This window comes from Lineus longissimus, chromosome 3 (genome assembly GCF_910592395.1).
Source record: "Lineus longissimus chromosome 3, tnLinLong1.2, whole genome shotgun sequence".
Lineage (NCBI taxonomy): Eukaryota > Metazoa > Nemertea > Pilidiophora > Heteronemertea > Lineidae > Lineus > Lineus longissimus.
In genome coordinates this window covers 16,655,589-16,673,273 of record NC_088310.1, presented here as the reverse complement: position 1 = coordinate 16,673,273, position 17,685 = coordinate 16,655,589, and the positions used below count along the sequence as shown (strand labels likewise).

General features: G+C 39.7%; 1 protein-coding gene across 3 annotated transcripts in view; it reads right to left on the bottom strand.

Moving 5' to 3' along the window:
* The window catches only part of LOC135484041 (uncharacterized), a 132,150-nt gene that overhangs the window by 15,873 nt on the left and 98,592 nt on the right, over positions 1–17,685 (bottom strand). Inside the window, exon 1 of one of the 3 annotated variants that reach the window (XM_064765106.1) lies at positions 8,536–8,699. The exons of the other annotated variants lie outside the window; for them this stretch is intronic. Within the exon in view, the coding sequence (XP_064621176.1) occupies positions 8,536–8,538 (3 nt within the window). The 5' untranslated portion in view covers positions 8,539–8,699. Of the gene's footprint in view, positions 1–8,535; positions 8,700–17,685 lie in introns of those variants that run through there. 3 annotated transcript variants of the gene reach the window in all.

The window sequence follows — 17,685 nt, the reverse complement described above, 5'->3', positions numbered from 1 at the left end:
ATTGGTGCATACAAACACTAAAATGTTTGGTTTTTGCTGATTTAGGGTCAAATAAATCAGCCAAAAGTTTTGAAAGCTTCACAAATGATTGTTGCAAGGAAGTACTTTATGATAGTTTGCGAAATTTTGATTAATTCTAGGTAGAAAGTAATATTTTTCGCATATTTGTTGGGAAAAAATTTGAAAATCCTCCAATTTTCAACCCCCCTATGGACACAATGAATTTTTCTCCAATAAAGCTGAAATCTTGGGAATATAATCCTAAGAGTTATATCAACCACGTCTGAAGTCGGGAGTTTGTATCAAATGTATAGTTTCGGAGCTAGCGCAGCTAGAAAAGCCCCCAAAACCTACTTTCTCAGGAATTTACACTACGGGCTACGAGTGAAGCATTACAGATTTACCAAAATTTTCAACCTATAGATGGACACATCGAATTTCCATCCAAATCACTCCAAATTTTGCCAGTAAATACCTAGACATATATAGAATTATGTCAGAAGTCGGGAGTTGGGATTATTTTTACACCCCGCCCAAAAAGCCAACTTTATTGATATTTCCTATGCATTTTCCATTAGGCTTGCCAGGACCAATTAAGCAGGTGCACTAATTGGCTTGATTGGCTAGGCCCGCAATAGCTGGTAATGTACGGATTATTGTGAATTTTCTTTTTCCAGCCATTACGAGGGCTCCTTCCAATGAAATGCCTCTTCAAGCAGCCATATCACGCCTGGTGCGAGGTAAGAGCTGGTGATCTTGACTACTAATTGTCCAAATTTGGTGATGTTCTAGAGAGCTTCGCAACCACACCCCATGTGAAAATATGTGTCATTTACCAGACTTGACCTGGATTCAAGGGGTAATATCAAATAAATCTGCCACTCTACAGTATGATAAAATCTAACAACATTCAAGAGAATAATCCTTGTAATACCCCTCACCGAAAGGCAGTGCACTGAAAATGACTGCATCACACTGCTTTTGACTGAAACCCCCACTGCATATGACTGTCTTAGGCATATCATTTTTTCTTAATGTTTTAATACCACTGATTTTGACTGAAAGACCACTGCAAAGCACTGCCACTTGCATATCATTATGAACGACGTATTTCAAAAACACTGCTTATGACTGAAAGACCACTGATTTCCACTTCTCCAACTCTGATCGAAACCCGTGGCATTTTCAACATGACTGAAAACCACTGCTTTATGACTGGTGAGATTAAGACTTGATGGCAGTGTAAAGCAGTGGTAATTGCAGTCAAATTCAGTGTTAAATATCACCCATAATGCAACCTGAGACAGGAAGCTTAAGTTTGAATTTGATAGTCAAACATTCAAGAAATCATGGTAGCTCTTCATATTTCTCGATATTTACCCGAATTTCAATATGAGAAGAGGGGAGTTTTAGTCAGTTTGAATTGGAACACATAAGGAGCCAAATGAATGCAAAAAGGGTAATCTAGACAGACACTGAAGTTGTATTTTCAGCAAATCAAGAAGGCTGTAGGCCCTATAGGTGTTGTAATGCATGCATACACTGCAAGATATCTGCATGTATCTTCATGCATCTACTGTAGGCCCTATAGGTGTTAATTGTAATGTATGCATACACTGCAAATTATCTGCATGGGAGCTCAATACACATCAATCAGTAGATCATTATTCTACAGGCCGCGCGTGCAGTTACTTTATTTGGACGTCAATTTGATCTAGCTTCAATCCCTGACATCACTGACAAGTGACAGTAGCTAGTGCCATGTGTCGTTTCAATTGTCTAGTAACCCCATCTGATCACTGTCATTATGAAAAAGTTTGCAATGACGTAGGTCAAGGACGTGAATTTGTCATCTTTTTACTGTGTCACGTCATCATGCAATGGCGATGTCCTCTATTTGTGCAGATGACGTCATCACTGCCATATTGGACGCAAACAGGACAGCAAAAGTAACAGTTCGCTAGAAGTTTTTGCTTTTTCGAACAATTTCTTTGGTTGTCATCAGCACAGGGGGGGTCACGTCCCCCAAACCTCTCTCGGCATCCGTGCCTGCATAGTGCATGCCATTAAATAAATTATTCATATTAACACTGAAAATGACTGCTCCCTCCAAGAGGTTTTGGAAATGGCAGTCAAAATCAGTGGTGTTTCAGTGTGGATTCAGTGTGCTGCGAAATATTTAAATTAACACTGAACCCCACTGCCATCCCTGTGCATGATGCATAGTGGGGAGTCATTTTCAGTGTCGAAAGCAGTGGAAATCAGTCAGCCTAAATATTTAAATGAGCACTGCTTTTGACTGCCTTACCACTGATTTTGACTGTCTTACCACTGCTTATGACTCCCTAACCTCTATTTTTGATTGCTGTATAACTGTATGCTTTGGTATTGCGTGACTGAAAAACACTCCCTATGACTGCTTTCCACTGATTTCAACACTGCCATAAAAATGTGAGGTAACACTGCAACCTGACTGAATCCTGACTGATATCACACTGCTTTTCGGGGTAACCGGAAAAACGCCGACCGACCGACCGACCGACTGACCGACTGACCTGCGAACCTACCGTCATATACAGTATCCCTTTCGCTTTCTATAGCACATGTATCTGTGTAGTGCCCAGCGCAATTGACGTGATGGAGTCCGACGTGTCTGACAGCAGCATCTCCAGTCAATTATACCGGGAAAACGAGCCCACGCGGTAAGGAACTGATAAAGATACTCAAAAGATATGCTTTGTCTATATGGTCGGTGGATATAAAAACATGATTTGGGCCTAATCTATGCACTGTAGTTTTTCTACTCGAGTGTCTCGACCGATGCAATGCATGAACTGCAACGCGCAATATGCATTTGTTGTCATTTGAACAGCGCACGTGCGCTTGTTTACAATTTCATTTCACATGACCTGCTGCTGTCCGACACGTCGGACTCCATCATGTCCATTGCGCTGGGCACTACACAGATACATGTGCTATAGAGAAGCGAAAGGGATACTGCATATGACGGTAGGTTGGCAGGTCAGTCGGTCGGTCGGTCGGTCGGTCGGCGTTTTTCCGGTTACCGCTTTTCGGTGAGGGACGCTCCTGGTATTTCATTCACAATTAGACTCCTTATTCATTCACTCAAACATATTTTAATCCCAACAGAGAATTGAAGTAGAGCTGAACTGATGATACAGTATCCCCGATATATCTTCATCCCCGCTTTCATGAAATTTTAAATCTTATTTCGTAGTCAACAGCAGTGAGATTATACCTAGAGGAATTCCATGTAATCTGATTGTGCATTCAAATGAAATCTGCAGTCCTGTTCGTTTTAGTAGTTCATCAGGATTCTTGCTACTGAATGTACTTTCACTGATCATGGTGGTAGATTATAGGGCTTCAGCAATTAGGTGACTCCATCACGAGAGGTGACCACCATAAGATTTTTAAGTCACTTTGCAGTTGATTGACTATGTTTGACTGGGTCTCAATACCCAATGCACCCAGCTTTGAACCTGAAATTTAGATGTGATATTCTGGACAGTCTAACAAAAAAAACGTAAAAGAGTGAGTGGTAGTTGGCTGCAGAATTTTTTTAGATTATTGAATGTGTTAGAAGGGCGCTCAGTGAGCAATTGAACCACTCTGTTGATTCTGATTGGCTTTTTCCTTAAAGTGGCAGCATGCCACATGGTAGTCATGTGTTTGGGGCTTAAAGGTCCATTATTATGATCTTTTCAAGAAATCGTGACGTTACATTACATGTACCTCCAAAAATAGTAAACAAACACAACTCTGCTGCAAAACTTATTTCAACAAGTCTCCTACAGACTCTCGAAGGATCTCTCATTTAACATACTAGACATGGTGCTCGGCTTATCAGCAAAAAGATGAAAGATGACTTTCGACGATGATGACGATATATATGCATTTTGCAAATCACATGTCCCAATTCTTCTTTCTGGTCCCACCTTGTTATCTCGGAGTTCTGTCTATGAAAAACAACTGACATACAGCGGCTAACCTGAAAGAGCAGTTTTCAAATTTAGAGTATTGGCTGATACATGTAGATTTAGTATCTGGGACAGCTAGTTTATATCGAATGAACATAAGGCAATAAAATATAAAACAGTATCAAGATTTCTGCAAATAATTGTCATATTTCAACTTTCCGGGACTTTCCAGTTTTCCAGCTTTCCGGAAACTATAGACTACCCTTAATCATAATAATAACACAAACTGGCAAATACCCTTGCTCTGCACGGAGCAGCAACTAAGAGCTATGTAAGTCATGTGGGGGTAATATGACCCCCTTAAAGACATTTAATGCATTTCTGGGAAATAGACTGGAGACTTACCACTAATTTTACTATCAACTCCATTACCATTCCTTTCTAATGTTAGACAAAATAAAATGGCAAATTTCTAGTTTTCCCAGAAAGTTGTAGTGGGCCGAATTGCCCCACCGGTGGGGTGAAATGGCCCACTGAGTGATTGTTACAAATCATACAAGTACCTGGTAAAACAAGTTAGTCTGCAAGGTACAGAGTCAAAGGCTTCTAACCTTTTCAAGGCAATCTCTGAACCAGTTAATGACAGTTTATAGCTCCAGCACAAAATGATTGATAAATTGTCAAACAGATTATAAGGCGACATGCATTGATTAATTAATATATGGCATCATTAATTTTCCTCACATTCTTTTAATCCTATAGACCAGCGATGCAGTGATCCATCTCAAATCATCCAGTAATTCTAACAAACACAAAGTTTGAACTCTGGAGACCTAATCTATAAACTACCGAGAGGAGACGTGGGTTGCAATAGTAATTTATTGGCAAAGTTGATTCACTTAAAGTGGTTGTTTATCAAACATGCTGTTCCTGTCTCATGGAGGCGGAACCCATACGTCAACTATGTCTGTGGGGAAACTACTGCTGATCATGGTAAAAATGTGTAAATCTGAGGATTTTCATTGCAGGCATATAGACAGGGGATTGTCAGGATGTGTGGCATCCCCATGAAACAAATTCACAGAGAAACGTCATACATGCCAGACATGCTCAAGGTACACTACAGGGTGGCCCAGAAAACTTTTCCCTCACACACTGGATACACAATAGAAATCTATTGTGTACGGGAAAAGTTTTCTGGGCCACCCTGTAGTATAACTAGGAGAGTATAACCTTTTTGCTGCGATAGCCTTTTTCGGCCGGCCTGCAATGGATACCAATACTGAGCAGTCAAGTTCACTTTTATCTGAACAGGCAAAACTATTAAAAGTGTACTTCCCAACACCCATTTAGCAACACCAGTGCTTGTGAAACTCAAATAAAAAGAAATTTCGAGAATCAGATACTCGCTGGAGTACCACAAGAAATCCAACAATACTTTCTAAAAAAAGCACTTCGGTCCACAAGAGCACTGGACGAGAAGAAGTTTCACGCTTAAAGAGGCTGATGTGTAATGTAGTGGAGACATTCCGCTCTACTCATAAATTCTCAAGTTGCGTGCAGTGGGAGAGCATTAGATGACCCAACACTTAAGACATAGTTGATATGGTACAAATCATTCTCATGAGAAAACAGCGACTTGTAAGACTACCAAACGATGTGTCCTTTTAGAAATCCGACCGCTTATTCATGCAAACATTGTTCATGGTAAGTTGTCAAAGATGTGAACATGAAGCTATATTTCAACCCCACTGGATATTTCCTCATAATTTGTCATCTTTGTCAGTGTTCATTGCATTGCATTGCCGCAGTATGAGATTTTTTACACCATGTGTAGAAGACCCCAAGGCTTCATCAGAGAAATGCCCTCATCAAAATTGTCTGGTGACATTGGATGACCCAAAAAATCAACATGACACCACTCCCACCCTACCCCATCATGCCTCAGAAAAAATGGAACCCATCGGGCGACATAAGCTCAGCAGAATGAGGAATCCAAGATGGCCACCTGGCGGCCATTGATATAGGATATCAGATCGGATCAAAAATCAATAAGGGTATATTTCCCACCCCAGTCATGCCACAGAGAATAGAAGCCCATTGGCGAATTGTTGTGCAGTTACAATCCAGAATGCAAAGTCCAAGATGGTCACTTGGCAGCCATCCATATAGTATATTGGATTGGGTCAAATATCAATAGGGCACCTTTCCCAATTCACCCCATCATGTGACCAAAAATTTAGCCCATCAGGCATCTTTTTGGGCAGTCACAGAATCCAAAGTCTAAATTGGCCACCTGGTGACCATATTGGATATAGGATCATGCTGAAAAATCACTAACACGTCTCCAAACCATGCCCATCATGCCACAGTTATACTGTTCCAGTATACAGTTATGCAGTTCCTGTAGAAATCATGATTGGGATAGATCTGATGATAGGATAAGTCCCACTAAGATATTCCTCCAGCAGATTCTCAAAGTGCTTTATATTTATTTACCGGTCTATCCCTAAACATTTCAGTGGAACTCAGATGAGATGCTCAATCAGCGCTACGACCTGAGCGTTTCCGACCGGTACTGATTTACACTGGGATGGAGTAAGGCATGCAAGGCTAAGAGACCTACCTAGAGTCTCATGCCGACAATGGGAGTCAAACCAGAGACTCGAGCCACTACACCATCGCTACTATGATGAGGCTTTCCAAAAAGAATCTGGACGGGCGACTGGCTGGACAAAACACCAGAGACCTGATCTACCTTGCTTAGGACAGAACAGTATGGGCATACATCATGTGCATTCTAAAAAAGAACATGGTCGGGCCAAGGTTCAAGTCAATGGCTGCTGTGGGACCTTATGATCGTGATGATGATGATGACAACATGACAATGATGATGTGTTCTATCCCTATTCAAGTTTCAGACCTGGTCTGCTATCATGCTGAACCAAGAACTCTGACTCATTTGTCCTGTCACCCACTGGGAAAAATCAATCACTGAAGAAGCTGACGTGAAACCCTTATGAATCAAAAATGCTCAAGATCATGCCACTTTAGGCCATTAAGCTCTCCCGTTATAACAGTTTGCATCATCCCAACAGACGCTAAAATAATGTAGCGCAACAACTACCAGTTTTTTTCGATTTTACAACACAGAAAAAGGTTGTTGAAAGCAACTAGATTCAAGAACACTGGGAAAATAGCAGACATTATTTATTCTCCAGGGCCCTGGGAGCTTTTTGCCCAAGATGAACATCTAGAGGGGGCAGTTAACCATGAGTGATGTCTCAACAACATCCATCACGTCCACACACTCTTTTGAGTGAGTTGGGTGCAATGTCATTTGAAACTTTTTAAAGATCTCGAAACATACCATACCGAATGATAAAAAATTTCACGAGAAATCAATGTAATAATATTTATGTCCCGTGAATACATTTTTTCAAATCAAGTTCCTTGTATATGTGATATCATGCCATTTCTACATATCAATAAAGATCCTAAAAGCTGGCTGGATAAACTTAGTTTGATATGTGATTATCACCTTCGGTGGCGCAGGTGTTTTGGAGGAGTACTTTTGCAGATGAGTGCTGCTTTTCTTAACAGCATCTTGAAGGAAAAACTCTTTTCTTGTTCTATTATTTCATGAGCTCATCACCAGAATAACAGTAACCATTGCGATAAGGTAGAACTGTTGACAAATACTGTAAATTGGAAATATTTGCAAAGCTAAGTTTTCATAATTTGGTTCATTTTGTTCATTTTGATGAATTTGACTATTTTCATTTGGTAGAATAGACTATCATCTTGCTGCCGTCATTTGCCTCCCAAATCACACAAATAAGACAGTCCTGAGCATTACCCAGCCTGCAGTAGCTGCAAGATTTAAATACCAACAAAACCAGCAATTTAAGACAAATGGGACATATCAATCGCATGTTGTGTATTGTTTTTAATTTAACACCATACAAAATGCCATAGATAGTGACAAGGAATAACATCCAAGAAACAAAGAAGAAAGTGAGAGTCAGGAATCATTCAATACAGTATTACCTCTCTATTAAGGTCACCCTCAGGACTGACAAGTGCTGTCCTTATAGAGATATCCTGATTAGACAGGTCAAATTGAATGGAAACAACCAATTGGGACCAGACCAAGGGTCCTTAATTGAGAGGTTGTCCCGAATAGAGAGGTGTCTGCTAAGGGAGGTTCCACTGTATTTCCCTGAGAAAATTGATCACTGACATCAAAACAAGATAAATGCTACAAGGAACAAGAACATACACTTCTGAAGTAGAGCACTAAAAATGTTTAAAGATGTTTTTGAAGAATCTGACTTCATTTCACCAAACAAGGCAACCTGGAATCATTCAAAACTTTCCTGAGAGAATTGACTACTGACATAGAACAAAACAAATGCTTGAAATAACAACATAGACTACTGAACTATGTAGAACACTGAAATTTTTACAATATATCCTGAAGTATCCTACTTCAATTCACCAAACAGCTGACAGCATCCATCACATTCACAGACACAAATGACAATTCACCATCTGCCAGAGGAGAGTTTTTCTGCTATTCCGATCCACTTACCATTTTAAAGAACGACTGCTTGCAGTCACATTGTTAACTTGAAGTTTTACATCCATTGAATCGGAGCATAACACAGCCTAACACAGCCACAAGAACCCAAAAAACAGTAATCCACAGTAGTCATTGCAGCCTTATCCAAAGAACGAGTATACCGCTGAAAGGAGACATCCAGAATGATTATGCCGTAATATCCTCGATGATATCACGGCAATGACTTGCTCAGTCTCCATTTGCATACAGAAGCATTTCGTCGGAAACTGCATGCGAATAATAGCCTACTAGGATGGTCCCATATGAATTGCTAAATGCTATTCAGGAATGTTTATAAGCACTAGCGGATGGTCCTATCAGAACAGAAACCATGCTATCGTCTGCCTCACATGCAACTCGTCTGTACGCTGTGTGCTCGCTAAAGCTGAATTCTCCACAAGTCAACTAGCGGTTCATCAAAAATATTGACATTGGTGTCAGAGCTGTATAATTTGGGAGGCCAGTTTATCTATAGCCACAATCGTTTTCCGCTCAACTGAATTTAAATTTCCGAGCAGTATACACACAATCGAGCATGTATGAGCTGAACTGGCGACTGAGTTATCTTGTCTTAAAGGTCTACATTGCTAATTAGAAATCAGAAAATTGTAATTGAATTTGAAAATTTCAATTTGTGTAAATATGTATTCAATGTGAATTTCAACAATGTTAAGACAGATATACAAATACTATAAATACCAAGTTACAGCATGCATTTAACGTGTTTAATTGCAATCCAGCATTGTGCTTAACTGCATTTCTATTTTCCTCAGTCACCAGTAAATAAAACAGCGTACCCCTTTAACTTGTATGGCCATCACAGTCATAGTTGGGTAACCCTTGGAATAAAGTACCAGCCAACTGTCACAAACCAGGTTGAAGAAAGTGAAATGCCACCTGGTGCTAACTGCTTCTCTTTAAGGTTAGGTGGTGCAACTAGAGTCCTGGTAGTATTATAGCCTCAGTCTGCAGTGATGGGTACGACTAGCTCTTTTCAACACTGCATGGACTATAATTGTACTTGGCGATAATTTTGTCCCTTTACCTTACTTGAAAGATTCAGAAAAAAGTTTCACCAAGTGAGTCCATCGATCCTTCCTTGAATGCTGCACCTTAGTTCACAAGGTGCCAACTGCACATCAAACTTGTTTTCGTTCTTTGATGACAAACAGGTTATTCTTCAACCAAGCAACAAAGTGACATTACTGTATATATATCCAAAATCAAAGCACCGACAGAGTTTCACAAACTTGGGAATGATCTGACCTCAAAGTGAGAGACATCAGTCTGCTTGAGGGTCCTTTCTTGCGGACATACGACACAAAGTCAAGGAGTAAATCTGTCAGAAGCTGTCATTGGTGAAAAGGCAAGCGTTTCCACGGCAGGTTAAGAGGCATGAACTTCGTTTGGCTGACTTTCTCTAACTAAGCCAATGATGGCATCTTATCTATGTCAACCAAAGGCTTTTGACATTTTTCTGTCTTCCAACATGTTCGTGGTTCTGAAAAGTGTGATGGCTGCTCAATTGCTGAAGGCTTATTACTTGTTCCTCTTCGACTTAACCAAGCTCTTTAGATCTAACTACCTTTTGCTTTGTGACTATTTTCTGATCTGACAGACAAAAAACATGAAATGGCCAGGGGCAGCACTATATCATACACCTGGATAGATGATGAATCATCATAGGTCCATTATATCCTCATATACACTTTGAAATATATATCATATTCTTGTAATGTAGCTTCTCAAGAGTTGATCTAGATTATTTTACAGTTTTCATGAGGAAAGGGGTTAACCACACTGCGCAAAGGACCAATAAGACTATAGAGAGGCAAATCTCCACAGAATGCCTGGTGGCTATTATTCACAAGTCCAGTGTCAAGGGACTGCTGGTCATGCATATGACCATAAATGAGCAATCAGTCAGCCCATATAACTCTCTAGAGGTCCTTGACTCGGCGAATAACAGGTCCCAAAAGATTCAGTTTCACTACAAGCATAATACATATTAATGATAGGCTACTAGGCAACCGAAAAAGGCATCTTACTTCACAATGTTCGGGTATCTTGAGAGTATGATAAAAACAACATAGGAAATCCTGTACAACTATCCAGTCAATTGCCATCCTAAATTGATGATTGATGATGGTGCTTTTCTTAAAGGGACAACTTGGGAATAAGATATGTTTGGTTTTTTGTCAAAAACGGATTCCAGCAGGACCGCAACTTCTCGAAACAGGATTAATGAAAACTCTTTGAACTGCAATAAAAAATTCACTAGAACAGGGTATAACCTTAGGCCTGTCTGGAATTCACAAGCCATGCCCAAAACTGCCTTCCAACACTGGTGAATATCATCATCAGAGAACGGCATCAGTGTAATACTACCAGTGGCGGCGCACGGTGTCAAGTTGGCACATTATCCTCCTGGCCAGGTAAATCCAATGCCCCATTTGTCCCTTTAAACATTTTATGTGTTTTTGTTCGCTGATGATGTTTTTGTAAGTATCTACCAACTTGTAATTTGTTTGCTGATTATGTGATTAATCTGTTTATGACTCTTTCAGAATCAACTTTAATGTGTTTATTAAAGGGGTTCTACAGACAGTAGCAATAGGGTCATTTTCTGGTGACAAATATACACTTTAGGGGCCCGAGTTGTGACTGATTCAGCATTTAATGTGTTCCTTGTACAAGCATGAACACTTCTGATGAGCTGTCAGATGGGAGAGACCCCTATTGCCAATTTGTTTAACCTAATCTGACCTACCTGGCTCCTACCTATGGAGTCCCTTTAATTGGGTCAAGGTCAGATGTCAAAGATAGTTCAGGATTAAATGTCAATGGGCAATACACCGGTACCACTAATCAGCAAACTGCATTCTCTCAACTCTTGAAACAAAGGGAATCATAAAGGGATACCCTGAAAATGACATGAAGCCCCCCTCTCCCCCTATGCCAAATGCTTAGTAGGCAGTGATTATGATTACCATCCGTTAAAGAAATGCAAATTAACATGGTATACTTTCCCTACTTGAAAACAAAACTATTCACAAGGCAGAGTGGGAGATTAAACGTCTAATCTGAATTGCAAATCTAATGTTTTTTCTGTTCTTTGATGTGGTAAATCACAAGACCCATAACAGTATACATCGCACAGCCTTTGCATAACAAGTACACTGAATGCAGCAGAGGTCCCCGAATAAGCGCTAGGAAACCAGTCTGTACCACAGGTCCATCAATCCTCATTCAAGTTGAACTGCAACCTATCTTTGGAGGCAATCTTCAGGTTGTCCACAAGTTCATTAATATTGATTCAACCGACATGATCAATCACAATCCAGAGCAATCTTCATCCTAAAACTCATGACACAACCACAAATTGTTTTCAGAAAGAAAAAGTTGCCAGCTTCCATTTAATGGCTGAGAGGAGAATTTGAAAAACTCCCCAGGCCGTCTACAATTATGGTATCACACCATTAATTTGACGTTTTGAACACGTTTATGCACACTTTCACGTTGAAATTGACATTTTACAGCCTAATTTAGAGGCTGGTTTATGTCCTTACAGCTATCAAGAGGACTGCTGGAGACTGAAATGAGCTACCATAATATATCAGCAATCACTGTTTGAAGTCAATTGGTGACACAGATTACAGATTACATGCTTAAACACATCAGCGGATGAAAAAATATGTTTCTGAACTGTTATGTTATGTTGGAATCAGCATAACAATCACCAATCTCTTTTATAGTCCTTGACATCACGAGTACCGTAATCTGACAATTTTTCGAATGGCATTTAATTTTTGTAGATTTCATCAATTATCACGATTATTTTCTTATTCTGATTGGAAAACCTGAAATGAAGAGGCCAGGGGCCATGCACTGTGCTCATCGTATAGATATTTGGTAGGCAATTCATGCTGGTTAAGAAACATGCTTATTACAGAAAAATGGAAATTTTATGCCAAGTAGGTCAAGTCAAAAACCCATGTGACATATAATACTGTATGGTGGTTAGATGTACCATTGATATCAGATTACCACAAGACACTGCAGTATTATATAGAATCTCCTACGGTGAGCCAAAATGTTATTTGCCCAAATAAAAAATTAGAATTGGAATCTTGGAAATACCTTGGAAATCCAAAAATGAACAGGTGCAAAAATGTACAGATTTACTCTATGGTCAAAGGGAAGGTACAATAAAACCACCTATAGCTAGGCAAAACTAGATGATGATTCTATAATTCTCCTTTAGTATTCAAAGTATAGCTACCAGTTGCCATCAATGACCATAAATAAGCTACTCCGATTGGTGAACTAACCAAGGTTCAGATATGTGACTGGTTTGGACACATCATTGCTAGTAATCAAACCCATATTGGCGTTGATTATGGTCACTGTGTTCCTGAGAATAAATGAGACACATTCTGAATGGTTAAATATTGTCATCAGAGAGACAATAACAGGACTGGTGATTTCCAGATACAGCATGATGTATGATTGATCGCATGATTAATCAATTGGTGCTTTGGAACACTTGACCACACTGTATTCTCTGGCAGTGTTGCGGGAGAGCAAGTTACTGGGACACCACCTTTTGTAATACGCAAGGCTGTTCATGAAATAGGGCGGTACTTCTGCTCAATCATGGAGTTATCCATTACTGACGAGTAGTACTACAAATTTCGTGTTGAAATTGCTCATTTTTAGGCATTTTTCTGGAGGAACAGATGGAAAAACAATTAAAATGCTGGAGTGCTAAGGTTTATAGCCCCAGTATAATTTAGGTATCTTTGTAAGACCTAATTTCAAATAATAATGATGGCATAAATTATTTTCAAAGATTCAGGTTTGGCCCCCTAGTGGCCAAAGTTGGAATCATATGATAATCACAAACCTAGAAGTTTCATTGAAAACTTCTCACTGGTTGAGTCGATAGTAGCAGCAAGATGAAAGCGATCACGCTATGTCGACAAGGATGGTAAGTGGGGAAAAGACGAGCAGGTTTTTTAAGTCATCTTCCAAGGCTCTGGGTGACAACAACAGCCCACATCACCTCAAAGGACGTTTTCTGCCCGCTCACAGTAATTCCATTCAATATTGTTGATTATCTGCACTCATCCTGAAAATAGTTGGTGGGGCGCGCCTTTGATGTTTGTTATTTGCTATTTTGACTGTCGGTGGCTAAATATTTATATCAAATATATATTTATTACTTGTATCAAGTATGAAATTAATAAGTAAGGGAAGGCAAACATCACATGGGCGGTGATGATAACAAGTCATTCTGGTGAATCGCCTAAAAAAAATTTTTTTTACATGTGACATTTTTTTCTTCAATTTCTGATTAATGTCATGTCACACCAAAGACACCAGGTTATTATTCATTCTTTCGAAGTCGCACGACGTGGTACCAAATTTAACTAATAGGCCTAAACAGCCATGTAAAATACGAGAGATGACACATTTCCTTTAGGAGTGGTCGCCCAATTACCAATATGTCGAACTTAGCACGACCGCGAATCGACTAAGCTACATGTACACAGCCAGTGAGAGGGTTATCGTAGCATACAGAGAACGTTGCCAACCAATTACTCTCCACTTTTAATACCCGCTGGCTTGTAGGGTGAGACGTGACCAAATTCAAATATCAGCCAATGTCTTTAAACAGGTAATAACTTGATATTGGGAAAGAAATGCCAATTTCTTCTGGGGCAGCAGGTAATAAGGCATCAGCAGAAATGTCCTAGGTTAGCTTTATGACCTGCCTGGGAACCAGCACAGGAATACAAAGGAAGTAATGTCAATAAATCTATTAAGTGGCTTGATCATAAAGGCTCAAATTTATGGCCCAGCTGCTGCTTTAAAAAGATGACACAGAAAAAGAACCATCTTAGCACTCTAGACGCAAGGACCCCAAAAGCTCCTTAGAAGCAAACAGCGAAACTATAAAAAGCAATTAGCTTTGACATTTTAAGCAAAGCTATTGACACAAACTCATGACTACGAATTTTATCAAATAGAAAGCTACCCCAAGTACAATCAACATCTTATTGTCCAAAATGCTTCAAGATGCCAAACCCTCTCATGAGAAGTTTGCAAATGTTTCTGAATTACGAGTTTCAAGTAGACTCCCAAGAGAACGAACACCAATATATTGGTAATTACCAGTTGGAAGAGACAAGCACGCCAGGCATATTTGATGAGCAAACTAATATAACAGAAACGAAGCAGATGATATTAGCATAAGTCTATTGACAGATTTGATAGAAGAAAAAATCATAAGAAATAAGCTGCTGCTATGTTTTTATGGCTATCAAATAAAGCCGATTTTGTCTCACCAAAATAACAGAATGACCCTAATACATTTACTAATGAACATCGCATATACCATTCTTCTAAAACACCTTGATTTACAATGAACAGCACTTTACAGTGTATAATGCACTACGCGCCTACATGTATAAAGCCTCGTATTGAATTCAGCAGTTATGTTTATGCAATGAATGACTTCTTTGGTTGGGACAAAATGTTGAAGCAGTCAAACAGCATTCGAAATCACATTTCGTTGTTTAATCTCAGGTGTCTTAGAATAGAAATTGATATCTTACTGACAGAATTGGATGTCTCACCTAACACCGCTGGAGTGGAGGTGTCATTTCAACAAAATCCTTGGCTTCACCTCGGTTTGGAACTACCTTTAGCTTGTCCTTAGTTGTGTTTGGTGAAACAACCAATACCTCCAGTTAGGTATCAACTCCCTAATCCACATATTATTTTAAAGAAATGGCTTGATCTTGCAGTATTGCTATGTCCTCTTGTTTTCGCCAGAATGCTCCCTTTGCTACATCAAGATTAGTACCATCACAGCGTGTGTTCCGATGGTCTTGAATTTCGTCAGTGTGAGTGCTGATCGACTGTGATGCCCTAGATCACACAAACAGCTTGCATTCAGTTGGAATGGTACTGGAAACCATTAGGGACCAGTCAACACACTGGATGAAATGAAGCAAAGGTCACAATCTCTCCGAGAAGGAGCTCGCTTCCAGGAGGGTTTGGTGAGCACTCATCTTCAATGGTATTGGTTTATCTTCCCACCTTTTTGTCCGAGGGGTATAATATCCCTCTTCACAAAGTCTCATTACAGCACGGAGGGTTTCAGATGCCATTAACACAGCAGTTCAGCTTTTTGGAATACCTGTCTGTAAACTGGAGACTCTGAATGTGAATCCAGTGTTTGTGTCCTTTGTGTCATACAACCTTACTCTTGTCCTTTGAACAAACAGACAAGTTAATGACAATTTTCAAAAATGTTATTGACGATCATCAAGAAATACCATTATGTGAGACAAGTTATAGCAGTTGAAGTTACAGCAATTGACATCACAAAAAACAAATTGTTTATTACAACAACAATGCTGCACCAAGCTCTCAGCCATTGTCGCCTAATTAAGTTTGCAGTACTGCAGAGGCAAACTTGGTTACTGCAAATAACGACAAACACTTAGCGTCAATACTTTTTCCTATTCATCATTTTCACTCTGGCGGCAAATATCCAAGCACCGTCTTTGTTTTTTTAGGGGGTTTTCCACTGCCCTAGTTTCAGGAGTCTTACTCTGGGGGAATGCCATTGTTGTTGGTATTGGCTTAAATGAAACGGCCAGGGGCCATTGTGCTCACCGTAAGTATTTTTAGTAGACAGTTACAGAAAGTGCTACAGTATGTAGGCCTCTCATAATTTATACATGCATCTGTGACCAGTTCAGAGCCGGCCCTGGCCAAGTGGTGAATCTGAGACTTGTGGTTCCAAGCTTGTAGAGTCTAGGTGAAAATGATAGTGAAGAAACGTGCCACTCCATGACAATGGTCACGGTGAATATATTTTTAACTTTGACCTCAGTGACCCTGACAGGTAGGTCAAATAACAAACCAGGGTGATATGTGATGTAGACACATCCACCTGACCATAACAATTTCATCACTCGTTACACTACAGCAATCGGCAAAAAACGATTTCCAAGATGGCCGCCTAATTAAATCTATGGCACCAAATAAATCAAAAAATGAAGAAAATGTAAGATAGAACTCAAAAAAGAAAAAAGGAAAAGATGAAAAATAAAAATATTTTTGGCTGTCCTTGACCGGGGTTTGAACTCACGACCTTTGGATTGCCACAATACGAGGAAAAACCCACAAAACATGCAATTTCGGCCATATTTGAATTCCGATCTGGCTGAAACTTGGCATACAAATAGTGGCTTCTTAGATGCATCATTACACAAAATTAAAACTCTTTACATTGAACAACGACAAAACGTACCAAGAACGGTAAAGTTTTCAACTTTGACCTCTGTGAACTTGAAAGGTGGGTCAAATCAAAAACCCGTAAGATATGTGATGTATCCTTGCTGGGAGTACCTACCATGAAACTTTTATCAAAAACAAATCAGTAATAAGCGAGAAATCACACTTTTTGAGTTTTGAGTTTGGGCCCCCTGGTGGCCAAGTCAATAATCAGACCGAACCAAAATTCAGTGTAAAAGGTCAACTGACCTAGGGGGTCATTTGTTCAAAGTTTCAAGTTCATAACTGTTGCGGTTGAGAAACGTGCCATAGTTACACTCAAACGGCAAATTTACGCCATTTGACCTCTGCGACCTTAAAAAGTAGGTCAAATCCGAAAAATCGTGCAACATCTGAGGTAACCTTGCTAGGGGTCCCTGCCATAAAAATTTCATCAAAAACAATTTGCTAATAAGCAGGCTATTGCACTTCTTACTTTTTCTGTTTTGGCCCCCTGGTGGCAAAGTCAAGAATCAGATCAGGCTGAAATTCAGCACCAGAGGTTATCTGATATAGGGGGTTATATGTACCAAGTTTCAAGCTCATAGCTTTGGTGGTTCAGAAACGTGCCATAGTTACACTCAAACGGCCAATTCACGCCATTTGACCTCTGCGACCTTGAAAAGTAGATCAAATTAAAAACCCGTAAGATATATGATGTATCCTTGCTATGAGTACCTACCACAAAAGTTTTATCGAAAACAAGTCACTAATAAGTGAGATATCACACTTTTTAGATATCCACATTTTGCCCCTGGTGGCCAAGTA